Source organism: Peromyscus maniculatus, chromosome 19 (assembly GCF_049852395.1).
Source record: "Peromyscus maniculatus bairdii isolate BWxNUB_F1_BW_parent chromosome 19, HU_Pman_BW_mat_3.1, whole genome shotgun sequence".
NCBI classification, from domain to species: domain Eukaryota; kingdom Metazoa; phylum Chordata; class Mammalia; order Rodentia; family Cricetidae; genus Peromyscus; species Peromyscus maniculatus.
In genome coordinates this window covers 22,170,462-22,193,932 of record NC_134870.1, presented here as the reverse complement: position 1 = coordinate 22,193,932, position 23,471 = coordinate 22,170,462, and the positions used below count along the sequence as shown (strand labels likewise).

General features: G+C 41.6%; 2 protein-coding genes across 2 annotated transcripts in view; both read right to left on the bottom strand.

Moving 5' to 3' along the window:
• The window catches only part of Ercc3 (ERCC excision repair 3, TFIIH core complex helicase subunit), a 35,342-nt gene extending 30,453 nt beyond the window's left edge, over positions 1-4,889 (bottom strand). The window contains exons 1-4 of the mRNA XM_006977937.4: positions 4,675-4,889; positions 4,277-4,482; positions 2,775-3,011; positions 632-681 (exon numbers count right to left, since the gene is read on the bottom strand). Of these exons, the coding sequence (XP_006977999.1) occupies positions 632-681; positions 2,775-3,011; positions 4,277-4,482; positions 4,675-4,702 (521 nt within the window). The 5' untranslated portion in view covers positions 4,703-4,889. The remainder of the gene's footprint in view (positions 1-631; positions 682-2,774; positions 3,012-4,276; positions 4,483-4,674) is intronic.
• A 12,237-nt stretch (positions 4,890-17,126) lies between these two features.
• Map3k2 (mitogen-activated protein kinase kinase kinase 2) overlaps positions 17,127-23,471 on the bottom strand; it is a 66,198-nt gene continuing 59,853 nt past the window's right edge. The window contains exons 16-17 of the mRNA XM_006977938.4: positions 20,718-20,895; positions 17,127-19,306 (exon numbers count right to left, since the gene is read on the bottom strand). Coding sequence (XP_006978000.1) covers positions 19,081-19,306; positions 20,718-20,895 — 404 coding nt within the window. The 3' untranslated portion in view covers positions 17,127-19,080. The remainder of the gene's footprint in view (positions 19,307-20,717; positions 20,896-23,471) is intronic.

Here is a 23,471-nt window from a genome sequence, read left to right as displayed (position 1 = left end):
GTGAAGGTCTGCACTGGGAAAGCACAGTTGAACTCAAGTCATAAATGCTTATAGTTTGTGTGATCACTGCTATTTTAACATTATTCTTCGAAATAGCTCTATAGAAAAGCTACTACTAACTGTATGTAGGTAAACAACACTGCAATTTTTGGTTTTTCAAGACAAGGTTTCTCCATGTAGTTTTGGTACCTGTCCTGCATCTCACTCTGTAGACCAGGCTGGCCTCGAACTCACAGAGATCCGCCTGGCTCTGCCTCCCGAGTGCTAGGATTAAAGGCGTGCGCCACCATCATCTAGCAGCACTGCAAATTTTAATTTCTATCATTCTTCTTGTGTGTGTTTGTTTGTTTGAGACAGGGTTTTTCTGTGTAGCCCTGGTTCAAGGCTGGCCTTAAACTCAAGAGATCCACCTGCCTCTGCCTCCTGAGTGCTGGGATTAAAGGTATGGGCCACCAGGCACAGCTAGAATTCTCGATTACCAGCTGGAAGGAGTCAACTAGACTACAGGGTGAGGGACTCCTTTTCCTTCCCACGTCCTCTCAGCTTTCCATCTCGGTCTCCAGCCCCCAGCCACAGCCCTCCCCCCTAGCAGGCATGCAGAGGGCAGTGCTTGGCAACCGCCTCCTCTTACCTGTTGTGCTTCAGGACCAGCTTGACTTTCCCATAGCTGACAGTACACAGCTGCAAGCAGAGAGACCACCAACGGGCAGAATCAGCTCTCAGAACTTGGCATGCCTTAACACACCCAAGCGAAGAGCTGAGTTTGCGTTAGGAAAACTCCATGTGCAGTCAGAGCTGCCTAAAGGGAGCTTCTATCCACTGACCTCGACTTTTTTACGGACAAAAGCCCTCCTCCTGCCTAATTCGCACACCTAACCTTTTATTTAGAAAACACAGCTAAAAATCGCTGCTGTGCTTTCCATTTTACTTTCCCTTGCATGCGCACAGCCCCCATCCTGATCTGGAGGCTCATCCTGCCTCCCCAGAACTCCAACGGCTCCCAGGAGTCATCAGGCACACAGTGATGCTCAGCAGTACCTGCTACACAAGGAAAGTTCAAACATCATACATGGTTGGGCCTTCCCACCAATGTTCTCATTTCCCCAACTAAAAATCTAAACTTTATAAACTGTGCAGTGGTGGTGCACGCCTTTAATCCCAACACCTGGGGGGCAGAGGCAGGCCAATCTCTATGAGTTCAAGGCCAGTCTGATCTATAGAGTAAATTCCAGGACAGCCAAAAGTACACAGAGAAACCCTGTCTCAAAAAAAAAAAAAAAGCTTTATTTATTTATCTATTTATTTATTTATTGCATTGGCAAATAAACTCAGACCATGATGCTACATCCCTAACTACTACCACATGTATTTTTAAATTTTGAGACAAGTTCTTATAAACAGACCAGCCTAGCCTTGAACTTTGAATCCTCCTCCCTCCCTGGACAGCTGGGATTAGAGGCACATGCCACCATGCCCAGCACAAAGTAAGTTTCTTGGTGACAGGGAATATAGTTTAAATCCTTGCAGGTTCCCCATCTGCTAGAAGGAACCCAGTCGTCTGTGTGCTGGCAAGGACAAGGATCTGAGCCGCCTTCCAACCACCGCAGCACCGCCCCAACACCAGCATCCCTGCAGCCAGCCTCCCGCCAAGACTGACCTAGCCCCAGTGCTTTCTCCTTGAGCATCCTTCTACACCACCACAACAGAGAACTCTGCACAGCTCCAAAGCTGCTCCGGGAGTGGATGCCCACGGCATTCTGTCTCCAGATGTCAAATCTGATCTGCAGTCCTCTCAGATTAGCAGAAACTGCTGTCCCATCTCTGAATAATATTCACTTACATTCAACTGCTGTCCCATGGAACCCTCCTCACTTCAACATCTGAAGTTTTGGTTCCCCAGCAGAATTCATCTACCATGGGTCTTGGGTAAATATTTAACCTTAAATGGAGCTCACTACCTGTAATAGCCAGCCACCCAAACCCCACAACTGAGATTTATTTTCTCAGAGTTCTAAATGTTCATAATCAATGGACCAGGACCAGCTGATTTTGCGGCCAGGTCTCCTGGCTGGTAGATAGCCACCTTCTCTCTACATACATAGTCCTGTGAAGAAGGAATTTATGACAATTGTATGATGCCTCCTAATAAAGACAAGTATCTTCCTGATTGGGAGGTCTCACTCTTTCTTTTTTTGGGGGGGGGAGGGAGGAGGGGTTCTTTTCTTTTGTTTTTTCGAGACAGGGTTTCTCTGTGTAGTTTTGGAGCCTGTCCTGGATCTCACTTTGTAGACCAGGCTTGCCTCAAACTCAGAGAGATCCATGTGGCTCTGCCCCCCAAGTGCTGGGATTAAAGGCATGCGCCACCACCTCCTGGCTAAGGAGGTCTCACTCTTATAGCCTCATTTAGTCTTACCAAATATGGATATAGTGGGGTAAAGATTTATATGTGTATGTGTGTGTGTGTGTGTGTGTGTGTGTATGCATGTGTGTGTGTGTGTGTGTGTGTGTGTGTGTAGTGTATAGCCCCAACCATTCAGAGCTGTTTTCCAAAGAACTCTTGCTAGCCTGGATCTGGATTATTACCCCATGGCTAGGCGCAACTCACAGGAAACACAGCCTCAGCCAGAACCATGCTGGGTCCAAAGCAGCAGCAGCTAGGCCACAGGCTATTGTGCTGCACAGGATACACAAACCAGACATTTTCATGGCAACATACAGTACCTGAGCACACCGCTGCCACACTATCAAGATAGTTAGAATTGCTAGCAACTCACCTTAATAAACTGGATAATTCCATCAGGGACTCCAGTCTTACTGAGCTTTCTGAGGTACTCAGTGATGTCACTGGTTTGCAGCCCCACGCTGACAGCTGCATACAGGGAGTAGGCAGTTAGCTTGTATTCGTGTACATGAGTAGGCCGGCACACTGGCTCTGCGATCGCCACCAAGAAGTCTTGGGCGTATTTGTAAACCGGAGAGAAGGCTTCCAAAAAAATGTGGCCATCGGGAGCCTAAAAACATCAAGTGAACACAACAGGCAAGAATATTAATGAGCTGCAGAGACCACTGGACTCTCATATCACTATCAAAAAGGATGAGCTGTCCAGGGCTAAAGATATGTTTGCAACCAATCCTTCAGGCAACTGTACGGCTCCTAATACCTTAATTAGATACAGGAGAGTCGAGGAAAAGGTTCCCAATGTTCCATAAACAGAAATCTTCCCTAACTTACTATTCTCAAATCGTCTTTTGGCTAGAATGAGAATGAGTGCAGAACATTATGTATTTTAAAGTCAAGCAAACTCAGGTACCAAATACATGCCTTCCATGAACTGGAAAGGGGGCTAAAGAGATGGCCCAGTGGTTAAGAGCACTGCTACACTTGTAAAGAACCCAGAGTCCATTCCCAGCAGCCACATCAGGTAGCTCATAACAGCCTGTAATTCCAGTTTTAGGGGATCTCACACACGCTCCTCTCCAGGCACACACACGGCGCTCATACATGCAGGCACTCATACATACAAATAAAATTTTAAAAAATCTTTTTAAAAAACGAGCAAGTAAATGGTTACCTAACACTATTTAGTGGTTGGGGGGACGGCTCAGAGGGTAAAATGTTTGTGATGAAGCATGAGGACCTGAGTTCAGAACCCCAGCACCCACATAAAAAACCAGGAATGGTAATGCATGCCTATGACCAGAGCTGGAAGAGGTGGGGATAGGTAGGTGGGGAGACTGGCCAATCAGTCTAGCCAAAACAGGAAGCTGGGCAAACAGGTGAAGTGTGATTGAGGAAAACGTCCTGACATCAATCTCATGAGCACACCCGAACAACGTGTGCACATACACCACACACACAAAGAACAAATAAACGCTATTTACACATTTATTGACTGATGGTGTGTGGTGTATGTGTGAGTACATGCAGGCCACAGTTCCAATGGTGAAAGTCAGGGGACAACCTGCCAGCGTCAGTTCTCTCCTCCTACCATGTGGGTACCGGTACAGGCTCAGGTCTCACTCTTGACAGCAAGAGCCTTTACCTGCTGAGTTATCTGGCCGACCCATAATGCTATCTATTAGGCAAACGGCATTCGCTATTGGAATGTGGTGTGGGCTGGAGAGAAATGGAGAACGCCCAGGTCACACCAGCTATTCCAGTGTGCACGCACGGCCCCGGGCTGCTTCAGAAAGCAGTTATTTCTGACTCTTGGATTTTGGAGGTGTTATCATGTCCAAGACTTGGCTGCCATCCAGACTTTTCGGCCACGCTTACCACCCAGAGGGGCCGGGAAGAGTGGTCGCCCTTTAGCGGCATCTGCTGCCTGTAGTCCTTGGCTCCATACTCATCCACCTTGGTGCCGGACTCGTCCACCTGTTTCCCGGCGGCTGAGGGCACCGCCTCCTGAGAGTCGTTCCCAGGCGTGTCGTCTTCGTCTTCCTCTTCCTCCTCATACTGCCTCTTTTTGGACTTCTTCTTGTCTGCGACAGAAGACACCAAAGTGAGCCCAGCAGGATTCTAGGGCTCCCTCCGCCCTGCACAGGGGAACGTCTAAGTTCTCCTGAGCCGGCGCTCTGCATCCCGGCATCCCCCGACCCGGCTGGGTACCGCATCTCCTGGACCCAACAGACCGGAGAAAACCCTGAGACGATGTGGGTACCAGGGCTCCTTACCGCGGTCCACTCGGTCTCTCTTGCCCATATCGGCTCCAGGACCAACAACCACAGCACACACACCGCACCGCGTAAACTCCGGAGGAGATACTTTCAGAGGAACTTCCGGTCCGCACCGGAAATAAGCCCCAGGACGTCGGAAATCCCGCCTCTGAAGCCTTGGACCGGAAGAGCGGAGCTACCCTGGCCGCAGCCGTCCTAAAGTGAGCTAGCTGCGCGTGCTTGGAGTATTCGTCCTCCGCTCGACCAGTTGTGATTTGAACTTCACGGAATTCTGGTAGCTGCGCTTACTTGCCCTATAGACCAGGCTGGGCCACAACTCAGAGGTCTGCTTGCCCCTACCTCCCGAGTGCCGGGATTCACTATGCCACTTTCCTTCGCTCTGGTTTTTGTTGAGGCCACTGCCTAGATCGCTAAGGTAGGGCAGTGAACAGACCTGGATGGTTCCCTCAGCCTCCCATGAGCTAGGATTGCACGCGTGTTCCACCACACCTCGTTTCTGGAAGCTAAGTTCTAAACGAGAGAGGTGGGAAATACACATTGTTTTAAGGGGACTAAAATGAGCCGTGTCGTCTAAATGGAGTGGCCCTGGATGGGGGTGTGGCTCCTTTTGTGCCTCTGCCAGAAACCAAAGAATAATAATCTCGGTGCCTCACCAAGGATGACACGAGCAATAACTCGGCAAGGCAATTCTTTTTGAAAAAGGGTGCACCAGAACCCGAAGGGACTAACAAACACATCAGAGCAGGCGGTTCACGTGGTTTTTAATTTGGTGACTGTGTCTTTTCCCCATTGGCTGGGGCCAGACCTCACTCACATCTGTTGACAGTTGTCCAATTTTTGTTTTGTCTTTCGAGACAGGGTTTCTCTGTGTAGCTTTGTGCTTTTCCTGGAACTCACTCTGTAGCCCAGGCTGGCCTCGAACTCACAGAGATCCGCCTGTCTCCCGAGTGCTGAGATTAAAGGCGTGTGCCACCACCGCCCAGCTACAGTTGTCCAGTTTTAAAACAAGGCACAAAGGGAATGGGAAAAAAAGGGGAAGGATCAGGTCAACTGCTTTGAGCCATCTAAACCTGGTCAACAGCGTGTGTGTGTGTGTGTGTGTGTGTGAGACAGTTTTTTCCTAACATCTAGCAGGTTCCAGCCCCAGCACCACACAAACCAAGTGTGGCAGCTCAGGTCTGCAATCCCATCACCAGGAAAGTGGAAGCAAGAAAGCAGTTCAAAGCAATACTTGGCTACCTAATAGTTTGAAGCTAGCTTGAAATACCTGTTACGTGTTTCCAAAAATTATAGTAGAGTGGTCCTGGAATAGCTCCAGTAAAAGTAAAAGAAAGGAAGACTGTTTTCACCCTGTTTATTTTGAAAGAGAAATAGATGAGATTTGCTGACTGGGATAATATGGGAAGTGTAGAGGAAGAAAAAATAACACCCAAGATTTTTGGTTTCAACAACTTCTAAAATGATGTACCTTAGGGTGTAAGCATTGTGGCTTGGATGGAAAGGGATTCTGGCAATCAGGAGTCAAGGAATACTAAGTGTTACAGCTCGGATGGAAAAGTATTCTGGCAGTCGGAAGGAAGCCAAGCACAAGTCACAGTAAACATAACACTTTATATTTCTGCTCCAAGGAAAGGTTTCACCAATATAAACAGCTCTGCCGGGCAGGGGAGGGCTTCCCCAGAGAATTGTTACAGGTCTGCTTCCTAGGGGAAGCTTTCCCCAACTGAAGTGTTACAACCTTGCTCCACTCTGTTCCCCCGGCAAGAAGGTCTCACCCAAACCTCTTGCAAGAGATGTATTGGGAGGGAAGAATCCAGGAGGGGGGCTGCCTCTGCCAGGGTGGGAAAAGGCCAGCAGCAAACTGAACAGGCACAGGGCTTATATAGGGGCGGTGTTTTTCCAAGGAGAAGTTTTTAAGAGTGGGAATTGGTCAGATTTCAGTCCTTGAACTCAGATTGGCTAGATCTTCTGCTCAGAGATTGGTTATCTGCTTAGTTGGTCAGGGGCCAGATTTGGCTCTGGTTTCAGGGCCAAAGTGTGTTTCTTTTACTGGCCCTTTTGAGCCTTTTGGCTCTAATTTCAGGGCCAGAGCATGTTTCTTTCACTGGTTCTGATTCTAGGGCCAAAGTATGTTTCTTTGGCACTGTTTTCAGGTCAATATGTATTTCTTTGGTTTGGGTTCAGGGATAAAGTGTTTCTTTCACTGGCTCTGGTTTCAGGGCCAGGGTGGGTTTCTTTCACTAGCTCTGGTTTTAGGGGTAGGGTGAATTTCTTTGGCTGGCCCTTTTACTGTACATAGGGAAAGTTCAGGTTTGGAAGATGATTTGGAGCAAGTCAGATGTAGGTAGCTGTAGTAAATCTGTTTGCTGTTCATAATAAAATGTCATGGGGGGGGCAAGGTTTAAACAGCAAAACTTAGAAAAAGTAGAAGGGTGTGAGAAGGGGACCAGAAAGAGGGAGGAAAATAACAAAGCATGTCTGTCACTGTTTGTAGCTGCACGGGTGTGTGGGTTCACAGGGATCCATGCAAAGAAGACTCAGAGGCATCTTAAGAATGAATGTAGCTTGCCAGTCGGTGGTGGCACATGCCTGTAATCCCAGCACTCGGGAGGCAGAGCCAGGCGGATCTCTGTGAGTTTGAGGCCAGCCTGGGCTACCAAGTGAGTTCCAGGAAAAGGCGCAAAGCTACACAGGGAAACCCTGTCTCGAAAGACCAAAAAAAAAAAAAAAGAATGAATGTAGCCTTTCATGGCTGTAAGGGGGTCCAGCCTCGAAGGACTGAGACACTTTCCTTTGCCTAGGGCATTTTTATTTTCCCTCTATTTACAGTTTAGCCAGGTAATTCCAATACCTTCAAAGTAACCTGAAAGGAGCTCCCAAAGATAAAATGCCAAGTGCAAATTCCTTGATTTCTCAGGTACCTCGGTTTTACAGGTTTCCTGAACCAAGTTTTACACAGTCCTTTGATCCTTGGGACTGACTCTTTGATCCTTGACTCTCAGACAAGATTCACATAGGGCCGTAAGAGAAACAAAAGGTTAAACAAAGGACGGATTAGGACTAGGTGCTACTCTCTGGAACCAGACCATGAGTAGCTTAGCAGGAAAGCAGCCACACGTGTCATATGTATGAAAATGTCACGATGAAGCCCATTATGCTAACAAAAAAAAAAAAAAAAGCAAACAAGCAATAAAAAATTGGACTTTTTTTTTTTAAGAGAGCTGGGAAGATAACTTAGTGGGTAAAGGTACTTGCTGCACAAGCTTGAAGACTTAATTTGAGATCCCCAGAACCTACATAAATGGGGGCAGGCATGGTGTTACATAGCTGTGGTCCTGGAGCTGAGAGGCAGAGAAAGGAGAATCCCTGGGGCTTACTGGCCAGTCTAATCAATGAGCTCTAGATTTAGTGAAAAATCCTGTTGCAAAATAAATAAATAAAGTGAAGTGGGGCTATGAGGAGATGGCTCAGTGAAAAAGCACTTGCCACAAAGGTGTACGGATCAGAATTTAGAGCTATGGAACACCCATGTAAAAGCCAAAGAGAGAGCTCAATGGCCAAGAGCACTTGTTGCTCTTCCAGAAGTCCATGGTGTGCTTCCCAGCACCCACGTGGTGGCTCGCAGCCATCCCTAAATCCAGTTCCATGGGATCCAAGGCTTTCTTCTGACCTCTCAGACACCAGTCACACATGGGGTGGACATGCATTCAACAAAACACTCATACAAATAAATCTAAACAAACAAAACAAAACCAGGTGGGCCAGGTAACCTGCTTCTAATGATGACATGCAGGAAGCCGACTGTAGGTTCCTGGAGCAAGCCAAACCACTGGGCTCTGAATTCAAGTGAGAGACCCTGCCTCTATAGGTGGTGAGCAAATAAGAAGGGCAACTGCACACACACCAGAAAAAATGAGCAAAGTGATAGAGGAAGCCACCTGACATCAGCCTCTTGCATCAATGGGTACACACACACACACACACACACACACACACACACACACCAAGCAAGCACACAGGGGAGTGAAAGTCAGCTGAATTTGTGGACTCAGTTTCCTTTGGTTTATACTGCTGCTAAGTCTGTGCTAAAAATGTGTCCAGTGTCTATGAGAGCTGTCTCCATAGTGGCCATTTTCCTTCTGGGTGCCTCTGCTGGTCTCACCCAGCTTTGCATTCTATGGGCTAAGCAGGTTCTCACCCTCTAAAGACTTTGCAGATCATACCCTGGGGCTGGGCAGGCGGGTGGGCAGGGAATCCTACATTCATTGGGAATGTGGAAGCAAGCACAACACTGAGATCAGTCCAGATGGAGGACTGCCTTCCTACTTTCAAGCCTCTTGAGTATTAATCACACTGCTGGAGGGATTCAGCTGTGGCTGTCAAATGCATCCCTGGAACTTCAGAGTTCTTTCGCTCAGGAAGAGTGAACCATAGATGGCTTCCAGAATTTGATTGCACCCACTGGCCTCAGGATGAGTTATCCAACTCCAGGGTTCTTATTTGAGAGCTGTTCTCAGACCAGCATAGACAAAGCTATCTCTCCCTGTGCATTTCCCCACCTTAGTCAGCCCCCTGCTACCTGCACCCTTCAGTTTATCAGGATCCAGCCCCAGAACTCACCACAGCTGCCTCTCTGGACCTTACCTTATGCCAAGCAAATGGCCCCCAGAGAACCTCAGGTTTTAACAATAGAGTCCCTTCTCAAGATGTTGTGACAAAATGGGAATTCTCTCTTCTGCTGGCCCGTCTACCAGAGAAATCACTCTCACCAAACCCCACAACTGGAGCTGAGACTCATGAGGGATGTAGGACTGTCCTAACAGGACTGCTTGGCTTTCATCTAGCTTCCCTTTTGAACTGGCATCTGAATCTCCATCCCCTTCTGCTTTGCCCCCCACCCCACCCCCCAGTATCTTTTTGTGTTCTTCATGGCTTCCCCTCTATTTCTCTTCTTGGAATAAAGTATTTTTCTTACTCTGAATCTCTTTTCTCTTCTTGGAATAAAGTATTTTTCTTACTCTGAATCTCTTTTACCAGATGCCTTTTGTTGTTTTAAATTCTTAATGTAGTCGGAGAACAAATCACGGGTGGGCTCTCTCCCTCCACCATGGGTTCTGAGGATTGGGTTCAGGTCCCCAGGCTTGTGTGCCAAGCACTTTAATCCACTGACCCATCCCCTAGCCCTGTGCTTGTTTTTAATTACTACTACATTTAACTTGGGCCATCATGTCCACACAAAGATCTATTAAAGAGGCTTTATGGACATTATAGGCTTAGACATCGAGAGTTTCTAGGTAACTGCTAGGTGTTCCAAAGAGAAAGCAAGCAAGAAGAAACTTCTGCAGGCTGGAGAGATGGGTCAGCAGTTAAGAGCACTGACTGCTCTTCCAGAGGACACGGGTTCAATTCCCAGCACCCACATGGCAGCTGACAACTGTAACTCCAAGATCTGACACTTTCACATAGACATACATGCAGGCAAAAGCACCAATGCAAATAAAATAAAAATAAAAAATTATTAAGAAACTTCTGCAAACACACTATGTCGAAGAACATATCTGTACACACAAATCACAGTGGGAATAAATACCAGCTTTATTAACACTCAAAGTGCCATCATTTATGTCCATCCTACAGTCCAGAAGATTACTGATAGTAAGCCTCTGTACTACAATCCGTCCAAAGATGAACAGGAAAGAAAAAGTATGTCTCACTGTACTAAATATCGCAGGCCTTCATGCATGACAAATCTAAATAAAGATGTGTCAATAATACACAAATTGCCATATAAACAAACTCATAATCACTAACAAAATATAAACATGGTTTCTTTTATATTAAATTTTTAAAAAGCTATTTACCAGCAAGAGAAAAATACATAGAAATTATAAAACTCAAGAAATTTTACACATTTTTTACAATCACAATTTTGAATGAACAACAAACCCAAAAAGTGTATGAAATGTGGCACATACTACACTGTGTCTGGCTTCTGGTAGGTTCTAATCACATGGGTTCCTTTCAACCTAATAAGCTTAGTGATAGTCAACTTCAACTGGAGACTTTATTCCTAACACAAATCATTTATAACACCACATACTTTTAGAAGGCTTCCACTGAACACTGAATACAGTAACATTGTCAGACAGGAAACCTAATTTCCAACTCTTTTTCTGCCGGTTGCTTAAAACACACAGTACAGTATAAAGACACTCTGTGTATTTGGAGATTCCTAACACAATGGTAGTCAACTGTGAAGAATCACAATGCCAATGCATTGTTTCATAGACTCAGTCTAACTTTGCTCAGTAAGAGAAAAATTAAAACTTGAAAATTTTGGAAATAAAGGAAATATTCAAAAATAATAGCCAGACAGGTCTAAAGTAATGGAAATATAAAAATCTTGACATGTCTTCAAGACTATTTAGTTGCTCACATTTTTTAACAGCTCTGAGAAGTCAAATGCCATGTTAGTGGACAGTGTGTTTTGCTACTGCTTAACAATCCTGCATCCCACCCCCCAAAAAAGGATGTTAACTGCAAGAGTATTTTAACTGAGCTCTAAGCAAACGCTGTATCCAATTCTGGAACTACAAATGCTTAAATGGTTAAAACCAAAATTTAAAAAATAATTTTGACCAGCCAGATGAAAATATAGTATATTTATATATAGTAAATAATCTTTCAGAAAGCTTTTACATATATTTAATTATCATAAAGTTCTTTAAATTGTAGAAATGAAATGAAAATAAGAATTTACTAAGATATATACATGTACCTACACATGGAAAAGGACATCTCCACACAAACCCATAGCTTGTGATACAGAATACTTTCAACCTAGGAACTGATTCAGAATACAGGATAAACTTAGAATGCAACACTGAACTCCTGAGTTCCTCAACAAAGACAGAACCACACAAGGTAACTCTGCAAAAGCAAGAAGGTCCTACTAAGTACTGTAGCAGCGTCGTAACTGAGGGCTACATCTGGAAGAAGTGCAAACACGAAGACAGTAGTTCAATGCACACACTCATGATTCGCAGACACTCAACATTATTGGTCATATAAATCAGTGTACAAATTAAATGTTTGGAAAATGTGCAAAAAAGTCAACATTGGTAAGAAACAAAAAAATATTTATACATAATTATAAACTGCCCAGTATTCAACTGAGATTAAAAACATTTGCTGAAAATAATACATTAAATATAGAGAATTTAATGGATACATTTTAAATTTACATTAAGTCAAAGGGTAAATTTACAAATTGATAATCATAGTTTGTAAGATAAAAGTTTGTTTTCAAATTTATCCAAGTTTATTTACAATGAGTAAAAACAACCACATGAAATATAAGAGATGTCAGACATTAAAAGTATTTTTTGGTATTAACTTGGTTACAATATTTCAGAATGCAGGCTAAATTTAAAAACCAACAGCAATAGAAGAAATGTAAACCTTTTACTTACTAATTATAAAAAAAAAACAACCACCCACAACTGTTTGTCTTTAAAGAAGTATTCTCCTCCCTAGAGAATGTGGTTTTAATTCACGAGGGTTTGGCCCACTTTCTTTTGCCCATGCGCCTTTCTGGCTTGTAGCTTCCCACTTGTCTACTCTCCTTACTGCAGGTGGGAAAAACAGTCTTTGGAAAAATGAGAACATGTCAAATATAGCCTGGAGTCAAAGCATCTACTAGAGTTTAACGTATAATTACTTATCTTCCCTTCTAAGTAACGCTAATGCTAAAATCACTGATTACACTGTTTTTTTTTAAAAAAGTTATAAAACATACAAATAATAAACACAAAAGTGCTTTTCAAAACAGTCATAAACTTTTCTCAACTGGCATTACAAGATTCAGAAATCCTAAGCAGGGGACAGATTCTGTAAGCTTTAAAGAACTAGAGAGCAGATGCTTCTGTACGTTCCAAATGTCTATGGCACAAAGCAGACTGCAGTTCATGACCTACTTTTCTTCACAGCATTGTCTAAATGTCCCTTAAGTCAAACACAGCTCATTAATGTTAAGACACTAGAAAGAAAATAAGCCACCAATCTGAGGAATCAGATGTTAATGTGAATCTACATACATCAGTGGTCAAAAGACGTCAGTAAGATTGGCACACATACAAATTTAAGTCTGCAAATCTACATAGCTCCACAATAGTTGAAGGAAATTCTGCATGTCTAAATGCGAACACTGAGCACCTGTCCTTTTCCTGGAAGGATAGATTGGCATACAAATTCTACTAGCATCTGCTCTACCATTTATATTCTCTTAGCTTACACATGGGCAAATTTAACAGGGCTAGTCATTTTGGCTATATGTGCAGGGAATACAAAAGCTTTGGTTTAAAGTGATTCTGGTAATACAGACTGAGATACAAACAAACATCATCAGGCAGAAGGACAGGAGTATTCTCTTATTTAATGTCTTTGCTGTTAGGAAACAATACCCTATGACTAATACTTTGTTTTTTTTTTGTTGTTGTTTTGTTTTGGTTTGGTTTTTGGTTTTTTTGAGACAGGGTTTCTCTGTGTAGCTTTGCGCCTTTCCTGGATCTTGCTCTGTAGACCAGGCTGGCCTCGAACTCACAGAGATCCGCCTGCCTCTGCCTCCCGAGTGCTGGGATTAAAGGCGTGCGCCACCACCGCCCAGCGTATGACTAATACTTTATGACTGTCTATTAAAACACACACACACACACAAACCATGAATTATGAGACTGTATACAGGCAATGGATACAATTTATTCATTTCTTTACTATAGCTATGACTCCCCCCTTACCTTCCTGAAGCTCAACCTTGACCACTCTTAGTACCTCTGAGAAAAGAAATGTCTAGGTTCCCCTGAAAACTTATCATCTCCAACTCTGAACAGTGCGAATGGAGAGAAGGATGGCCCTGGCATTTCCACAGCTCGTATGGCATCCTGTCTGGACAGTGGGAGGAGTCAAAGCAACACGAACACTGACTAAGAAGTAGGAACAGTGGCATCACGGCACACCTTCCTTAACCAACCAATAAGAGGTACAACAGTATTTCCTTTTGATGACTTGGTAAGCTAAGGAAGTTGGTTAGGTTAGATAACGTCTGGCAGAATTTCTATTCCACAAAGTTCATGGAGAAATAGCTAAGATTGAATACTTTCTATTTAAGAATTATATATAAGCTAATTATTATACACACAAACACACAAATTGATTTTAACCTACTTTTAGCAACTAAGAGCTTGGCAATTTACAATAAATACCTTTATTAAACAATCATTTGTACTAGCTACTTACGGAAAATATACTGGCATGCCTACTTGAGGATGACCATTCTCACCCCACATTAGTAGATCATACATTTTCAATTGTTCTTCCAAGAACAGAGACAGATCTAATTGAACAACTACACCTTCCTTCCTACCCCTGCCCCAGCTCCAAACACACACACACACACACACACACACACACACACACACACCACACACACACACTCACAGAACAGTAAGCTAGAGTATCAGTTAACATGTTAAACACTAAGGATTAGAATTCGCTGTCCCTGGATTTCATGCTCATTGCCTCAACATTTGTGAAAGGAGCTCTTTAGGGCAAAACAACAATCCTAGTTCTATGAAAACCATAACCGAATAACGAGACACAAAGAACTTGGACAGTGCCAATATGACTGAAAAATCAAGTAATCAATCAAAAAATCAATTTACTATGTCTTTTAGAATGAGAATGCCTTTCTATAGTTATTTTAGGACTTCACATCTAGTGGAGACTGCAATCAGAACTACTGTTTTTCTGCGAACTTTTTAAAAAAAGAGGTAGAAAGGGTAAGAGGAAGAAATAAGCAATAAGAAACACATAGGGGCCAACACACAGTCCAAGGCCAGATAAACTCTTGAGGCCTAGTGCTTCTGGAAAAACCTTCATTTTGTTAGGTAATTCGAATTACAAATATAAAATAAAATTAAGGCATACAGAGAAAAAGGCACTACTAAAAATTAACAAATTGCTTTTCATTGAAGTTTAACCAGTGTTAAAGTCAAATAAATATGAATGTTACATCTAAAAGTAAATGCCAAATTTAATGATAAAACCATAAGGTCTCAAAAAACCTGATCTTTGCATAAGAAACACTTGGCGGGAGTTCAACCTCTATCAAATATTTTGGGTATTTTAACACCTAAAAACTAAAGTTTGGGGTTATTTTTCCCCTTAAAAACCAAAGTAAAACAGTAACAACAGCTGGGTCAGGGAGAACCCCAATACAGTGTGCTAAGGAAAAAATGCTCCGTTGTCACAGAACAGACTAGGGCTGCGTGGTGTAGTAAGAACAGGTTCTGACAGAGGCTGTCTAACCTGGGATATTGGGATAGTTATACTCTAATCCTTCTTGTTACTGTCTTTGGAGTCTACAATAGTCAACAATTATCCAAAATTTCTTCCTTATTATTTCATATAAAAATCCTAGTGTTTTAAACATCACTGCTAAACTTTCAGAGTTAGGGTATGCCATTAAGTAACTGTCTGCCCATTCTCCTCCTCCACTGTAACTTCTTGAAGGATATTAATTTGATGTGACATAGCACATCACAATTATTGAGTAAGAAAATTAAAAAGATTGACCCTATTTTTTTTTTTTTTAAATGGACAAAGCTGGGTGTGGTGGCACATGCCTGTTTTCCCAGCACCTGGGAAGCAAAGGCAGGAGCATTTAAGTTCCAGGCCAGCCTGAAACACATAGTGAAAACCCTGACTCCAAAAACACAAATTAAAATAAGACATATATTTGTGTACCTGGTTGACTCCAGCTGAATTTATATGAAGGTTCTCAAGACCCCAAATGAAACCTTTGGCGTAAACTCTGCCATTAGCCAAGGAGTCTGCATCATGCTGGGTCATCTGCCAATCTATTCAGGTTTGATTTTATTTTCTTAGTGATTTCACATATTTTATAACAACTCTATTTCAGAAGTAGTACAGGTCAGACATGACCAATGTCAGAACTTAGTAGCAGAAAGCTATTCTAAAGATGTACTTTTACTTTTTATGTAATTTCTATTGGGAACAAGGTAAGACTCAAATGAAAGCCAATTCAATTTATTCTGAAATAACAGTTTTAATTTCTTTTATAGTCCAGCATGCGCATTAATATTTGACTTCTCATATATTGTAGATTGTGCCTCTTAATACTTTCTAAGGCAATAGTTATAGATGTTTTTAAAGTTAGAAATATATTTTTGTAAACAAGGAAAAGTGCTGAAATTGTTCAAGGCATTCATTCTGAAAACCTCAAAGTATGTATAACTTCCATACATTTTAATACCAATCCATCAAGAACTGTACTGGTTATGTTTTCAACCCTTTGTTTGCACTGCGAAAGGTCTCCACTTGACTCACTCCTGTCACACCACTTTGAATCTCTCAGGGCCTCGGCAGACGGTGCTTCCTGAAAGCACATCTGTCGCTGCTAGTGGATCTCGCTCCAGCACCGGAAGTCTGCTACTGGCAATGCAGAATGCATGTAAAGGCACAAAGTCAGAAGTCTGGCCATTTCCCAGCCACAAAGAAACATTGCAGTACCAAAGAATCAGTTGTGCATTTAAAAAAACAAAATACATTTAGAGTCATTTTTAAAAATTCAAACTTCATCTGTCAGCCCATACTATTAGGCAGAAAAAAAATGGAGTGTAATATTTTACTTCCTTTGACAAATTGTTTCCTTTCAAAAACTTCTTTTTTTTAAATTTACGATTGATCTTCCATGTCCCATACCCCTATCTACTTCAAGCTTTTTTGCTCTAGCAAGGTTTGCACTTTTATATATATACACATGTACATGTGTGTGTATACTTTTATACATATATATGTATGTATATATGTATGTATATAAACTTTCATTGTGTTTTTGGTACCTTCACAACTAGTCTGAAATAAATTCACATCATATTCAATATAATAACTCTGTAAATTATTAGTCTATTTTTAAGTCTTTATAATTTTATTCTTCTTAAAAGCAAAAGTATTCTGATGCAGCTATTTACTACTGAATTTAGAAAAGAACTAGGAGACTGTTAAAAAGCTAACACCTGCTTTGAGTTCCAGTGTGCAAGTATCTTTCTGAAGAGGGTTTGTCTCTCTTCTGTACTGCACGTTACCCTGATGGACCAAATATGAGCCAAAGAGAAATCACAACCAGACTAAAGACAAAAAAAACAACAAAACAAACAAAATAAAACCCCAGCAATCCAGGTACCATAATTTTGCTCAAGTAGAAAAGATGCCCTCACTCATAAAAGATAAAGAAATTAGAACACACGCACACGTTAGGTTTCCAGCATAAGATTAAGATTTGCTGAGGTGAGCAGCACCTAATGCTTGTTCTTTGTAAGGGGCTTCCTTTGCTTGACACTGTAAAGAAGTGTTAACTAACATTCTGTGCGTTGACTCTTAGACTATTGGAATTTCAAAAATTATTACAGGGTATGCTGGATAGGATCTTGATACATTAAAGCCAGATCTACATAACTTCAGAAGCCAAGTACTTAAAAAATATCTAAATAAACATGCCTTGCAATAATAACAACAATGAAATCAGACTCTTTAGTCCCTTCTGATGAAAAGCATCCCATTCAGGGTCTCCTGGAAGACTGTTATCATCTAGACTTTAAAAAATAAACTACTTAGCACTTGGTTTAATATGCTGAAAAATTTCAAGTGGCCAAATTACTGACACCTTCATGTTTTTCAAGTCTCATAATTCTACTAGAGACAGTGGGCTCTTCCCCAGCTTAGTCTTTCCATTTAATGACCTGGCTCTAAGTAGATGCTTACACTGGAACTATCTGGCAGTGCTTTAACCTTCCCACTGCTAGCAAACACTTTGTTTTGGTATACTTTTCTGGGCCTAGAAGGATGAACTGACTTTTAAGGAAAGAATATACAGAGATGCAAAATTCAAAAGGTTCAATACTCAAATCCATTATTTCTAAAGAGATAGTGATTCCAACACAACCAGCAGCTGTCAAAGGACCGACTGTTGCCTGCTGTGCTGAGCTGTGCACCCCTGACTAATCGTCACCTCTCAGGACCCTCATGGCCCTGCGTCTTTCCTCTGAAATCTGGGTTTCTGCTTTGTGAAGGGCTGTTTTTGGCTTATAACTGGGTTTTCCTTCTAGGCACTTCTGCCTTCTGTGGCAGGATGATTCCTGGGAAGAGTCCTTGTGCACTAGTCTACTTAGCAGCACCCCACCCCTACCCACTAGATGCAGCAGTACCGTGTCAGTTATGGCAACAGTGTCTCCAGGCACTGACAGATGTCAGGTGAAGTGAAGGACTCCCCACCACTGATCTCAGTTCTACCTCATGTTTGTTCTTCTGAGGTCCCTCTGGCTACGTACACAGGGATCCCAAGAACAAGGTTTTATTTCGTGACAGGAACTTTAACAAGTGGGTATTTGAGTTGAAGATGGTTACCTATAGGGCTGGAAATAGGAAGATAGTATATACAATTTTTATTATTTCTCAGTTCCCTTCATTTGGGGACTTTCCCATCAAGTAAATAATGTTTAAAATATACTAAATGACACTTGGTTCTTTTTTCCATTGTTTCTACTGACTGGCAAATGTGGTCTATTCTACTGCTCATACATCTAATGAGCAGTCGTCTGTGTTTTAGTTGAATTTACTCATTGGCTTCACATAATCTGCTTTCAAATACAACAGTATTTTAAGCAGAAAGCTGTCTCTCAAGGCTTACAGATTCCAGTAACATGGATCCACTATAATGTATTTGTCTATTATACTGCTTAGGATTAACAAACATACCTCTTAGAGATTCGCATCTCCTAATCAAGATTCCTACTGAGCAAAAAAGCTTGATAGACAGAGGTTAGGATCTAAAGAATACAGATATAAGAAGGAACCTATATTCTTTAAGCTGAGTACCTACCCTAAACTCAAGTTTAGGGCTCCACCCCACAAATAAGGATCTATTTAAATACTATCACTAAAAACTACAAATTGTACATCACTTTCTTTTCTTTGTCTTCCATGTCAGTGATACAGGGCAAGACTACAATCTTTATATATTCCAAATGATTTGTTTGTACTAAAAAGAGCAACTATGTACTAAAGTGCTTTATATCGCTGAACCACATCAGTACATTATAAAAATTTTTAAAAAAAAGAAGTTTCAAGTTCTTGTAAAGAAAAAAAAGATTAAATATAAAAAATTTAGTTTACTATTATTAAACAAATTTAACCAGGAATCAAGAGAAATCTTTTCCCTCTTGTCTTTGTCTCCCATCTCTCATTCTTATAAAAAGGAAAGTGCAGTAAGAGAGAAGGTGAACCCGAGGATGGGGCTGGCGGGGGCACAGGAGCAGGCGCCGGCTGCTAGTGATAATGCACGAACAGGTGCCGCAAGAGCTCCTCCGCAGACGGTCGTAGTTTGGCCTCTACAAAAATCCGTTTCAGGAAGTCTCGAGTATAGTCTGAGACATGAGGTGGCAGCTTCGGGTTGGTTGGCTGAGTGGCAATCTTAAAGATGGCAGCCATTGCTTCAAATTCAGCCCAAGGTGGCTTTTCAGTTAGCATTTCTACCACAGTACATGCTACACTCCTAAAAAGAAATAAAAAGAAGCATTACCCAAGTAATAACTTTAGGAAAGAAAGCTGATTAGCCAAAAAATAGAAACTGGGATAAGTCGGCATATAGTTTAATATTACTTATTTCAAATACAAAGTTTCACTCAAAGGTTAATTAAATAAAAATGTAATTCAAACATGAAAATTAATGAAAGGCTGGAGCAATGTATACATTTCAATGAAAATATATCATAATTATCTATGATCACAAATGTATGGTTAGGCAAAGAACTTTATTATATTTGTTTTAGATCATTTTCTAACATGATGTTAATAATTCTGTCTCTATCATACAAAGAATACAAGTATTATAAATTACTTGCTTTCAAGTTCCTAAAATCAATATATTTTTTCCCTGGTTGGGAAGTGGACAATGGCCATTTTGTGACCTAACTTATGTGATTTATTAATTCAGTTTTAAGATACTAACAACTACACACAGCCCTGCCCCTGGTATAGGCACCAGCATCATTTCTCTTCTTCCTTACCTGGAAGACTTGCAGATACCTTAAATCATCCAGAATCCAATAATGCATTTTCCAAAAACAACAGAGCTAAGCATATTATGAAAATACCACATCACACCACCACCACAGCAACAGTTTTTATTTCTGTAAAGCAATTATCAATTTATTGTAAATAATTATATGATTGACATTCAAGATCCTTGGAAAATCTGACTTTGCAATCAAAACATAATTAATGTTTTTAATTAATTAATCCAGCTATTAATGGAGATCTCCTTGTTCTTCAAACACATAAACAGAAATTACATGATGACCCATTCATAACTACAGTGCTTCACTGTAAGGTTTTAAATTTTTAAGTAAATATCCCTGCAATGGAAAGTTTGTAGAGTCTGATATGTCCCAGCCCAGGGTGGTGGTGAGGAGTCAAGATTCATGTTAGGGTGGGTGGGTATGTCAGGAGTGATGAATTAATCTCCTCAGGTGACCTCATAACTTACTCTTACCCCAATTATTATTTGTAGTCTCACCCATCTTATACAGGCAATTATGTGTTTTCAAATGTTTATACATACCTTTGTGACTTAAAAAGAAAATCACCTATTCATTTTTTTTTTTTAATTTTGTTGTTGTTTTAAGACACTGACAGCCAAGAGTTCTTTAAAAGTTACTCAGGGGAATAAGAGCTTTCTAATGTTGAGGTTTGCTTAAGACAAAATCCTTTCTACAGAAGGAAAAATATTTCAAAAACTCAAGTATTTAGTCTTAGCCTTGCTAAGGTATAACTAAAATGGAATTAATCATTACAATTCATATATCCTGCTTCCAAAGTACACAGGATAATGTGAATCTGGCAATTTCAAATGTGGGTAGAAATAAGAAGGTAAGTTTCCAGGCAAATCTGACATCCAAACTTACCAGATATCTGCTTTTCTGCCATAGCCTTCTCCACTAATGACCTCAGGACTCATCCAGTATGGCGTGCCTGTGACAGACTTCATTCCTGTGCCCGAGAGACAGATGGTCTGAAGCCGTTTGCTAGCCCCAAAGTCTCCTAATTTGATATTGCCTGTGGAATCCCTCAAGATATTTGCTCCTAAAAATAAGAAATAGTCTTATTTCAAAGATTTTATTGGCATTCTAGAATGTATAATAAGTGGCAGAGAATTACTGTGTAGACTCCAATCTGTCCCCAAATTAGGTTGCCTGTCTAGTCCCAGCAGTGCCTGGCATGCCTCGATTAGCAAGTCCTTTTTTTTTTACCTTGCATTAAGCATCTGCTGTTTAGCCATCACTTCTCCAGGTGTTTCAGAACCTAATGAGCTTCTCAGATAAAGGATGGGGCAGGGCCAGGCGAGGTTCAAGAGGAAGGGGAAGGGCTGGGAGTAAAGCTTAGCCAAGCACCAAGGAAGGCTCTGGCTCCATTTGTTTGCTGATTACAGAGGGCTGTGAGCCACCATGTGGGTGCTGGGAACTGAACTCAGGAACTCTAGAAGAGCAGCTAGTACTCTTAACCTCTGAGCCATTTCTCCAGCCCCCAAATGTGTAGCCCAGGCTGGCTTCGAACTCGTGATCCTCCTGCCTCCACCTCCTTCAGCAAATCCTATTGGCATGCGCCACCACAACCGCATTTGTTTGCTACAAAGCAAGAAGTCCATGACTGAAGATTATTTTCCTGGTAAGCCAGTTTCTCCTCAGGAACTTCCAAAAGGACCTTCATGATCAAAACTTCTACCTACTCCATATTATTGCAGCATTAGTTACCTTGTATTTTAAGGTATTCTTTTGTTGTTGCTGTTATTTTTAACTCAAGGCCTCAAACTTGAGATCTTCCTGACTCAGCACCCCAGCACTGGAATTACAGGTATGAACCACCAGAATACACTTTTTTGTTTTAATGATTTCTATGGAGAAGGCTGAATAGTGCAGATAATCTACATTACAGACCATAGAGAATACAGCCTCTCCACTTCCACCATGAGCTTCTATTCTCCCAGAAAATTCCCCAGCCTTACCAGCAGTAATTCCACAGGAGAGTCTAGGATCCTTCTCAGCAAAACCTATTAAGCCTGTCTGACCCACCAGTAATTTTCTAATGTAGCTCTGCTTGTTTATGATCTCCTACATCTAGTATATAAAAAAAGACTCAGAAAAACATCCAACTATCTCTAGACTATTTAATCACAAAGCAAAACAGACCTTTTTGTTTGCTTGAAATGTGGTCTTGCCATGTTCAGGCAGGCAACTTGAACTCTTGGGCTCAAGTGAGCCTCACAATCCTCTTATTTCAATTTTCCTAAGTAATTGAAACTACACATGTTTAATGAGCCAGATTTTACTGGCTACAAGCAGAGGACACTTTCCCTACACAGACATGCGCATGCGCACAGAGTCACCATTTGAGAAGTGGCATCAATACTGAACTAATGCTCACCCACAGGAAGAGCTGAAGAAAAAAATAGGCAGCCAGGTTCCCAACACAGTTTTCTGGTTTTTAAACTGTATTTTAATAAATTTAAAATAAGGCTTTTCCAACATAGGCAAGGGCAGACAGAATTGCTTATGTTCCCATTGCTCCCATCCAACATCCAATTAGACAACTAACAGCTAAAGCAAAACAAAACATATCCAGGATGGGGAGAGGATTCTGTGGGTAAAGTACTTTTTGTTCAAGTATGAGGACCTGAATTCAGATCCCCAACATACACATAAAAACTGGGTGTACCGACATGCATCTGTTATCTCAGTGCCAGGGGCAAGGACATAAGAGGATGACTAGTACTCCTGGCCAGCCAACTTAGCTAGAAAATGGTAAGCTGAAGATTCAGTGAAAGATCCTGACCCAAGAAAACAAGATGGAGAGAGACAGAGCGGGCATTCCCTGTCCTTTTCTGGGGTGTGCATATGCACAAACAAAACCACTAAGAAAATAAATTGTCCTTTTATTAACTATTTGTTATTCAATAGTATAGTTCCTTCCCCCGCCCCTAATATATAGACCAGGCTGGCTTTGAACTCAGAGATCTACATGCATCTGCCTCTGCTGCAATTAAAGGTATGCACTGCCAAGCCTGTGAACAGTACAGTTCCCAGAAAGACAAAAAGAACAAAGAACAGGGCCAGAGCGATGGCTCAGTGAGTAAACCTGTGCCTTCCATGGTGGAAGAGAACCAACTCCTTCCCATTGTTCTCCGCCCTTTGTGCATGGTCTGTGGCACTCGCATGCACATGCACACACACTCAAATACAAAAACTGTGATGAATTTAGAGGGATGGGAGGGAAAAGGAAAGAAGAGGAGCTGGGGGAATAAACTTTGGAAATGAGTGGGTTTTCTAACAGTAATGATCTTCATCTTTGTTATGATCCGACAGGTCTGAAATTACATGAAATCAATTATCTTTACCTTTCCATTTGCCACTTATAAATTGTTCAAAAGAATCAGAAGACGCAGAACAAGTCAAAAGTATACTATAGAAAGCAAATGCCACTGTGTTGCCATTTGGTGGCCACCATTTTCCTTCTGTCATACTTAAATTTACAAATTTGAGAACCTATTTTTATATCTTATTTTTCTCTCATCAATATTTGTCCTGTAATATTTATATATCAGCTTGCTTTCATCCCCCTTCACTTGACCAAGGTGGTTCATCACACTTTCTGGTAAGATTAGA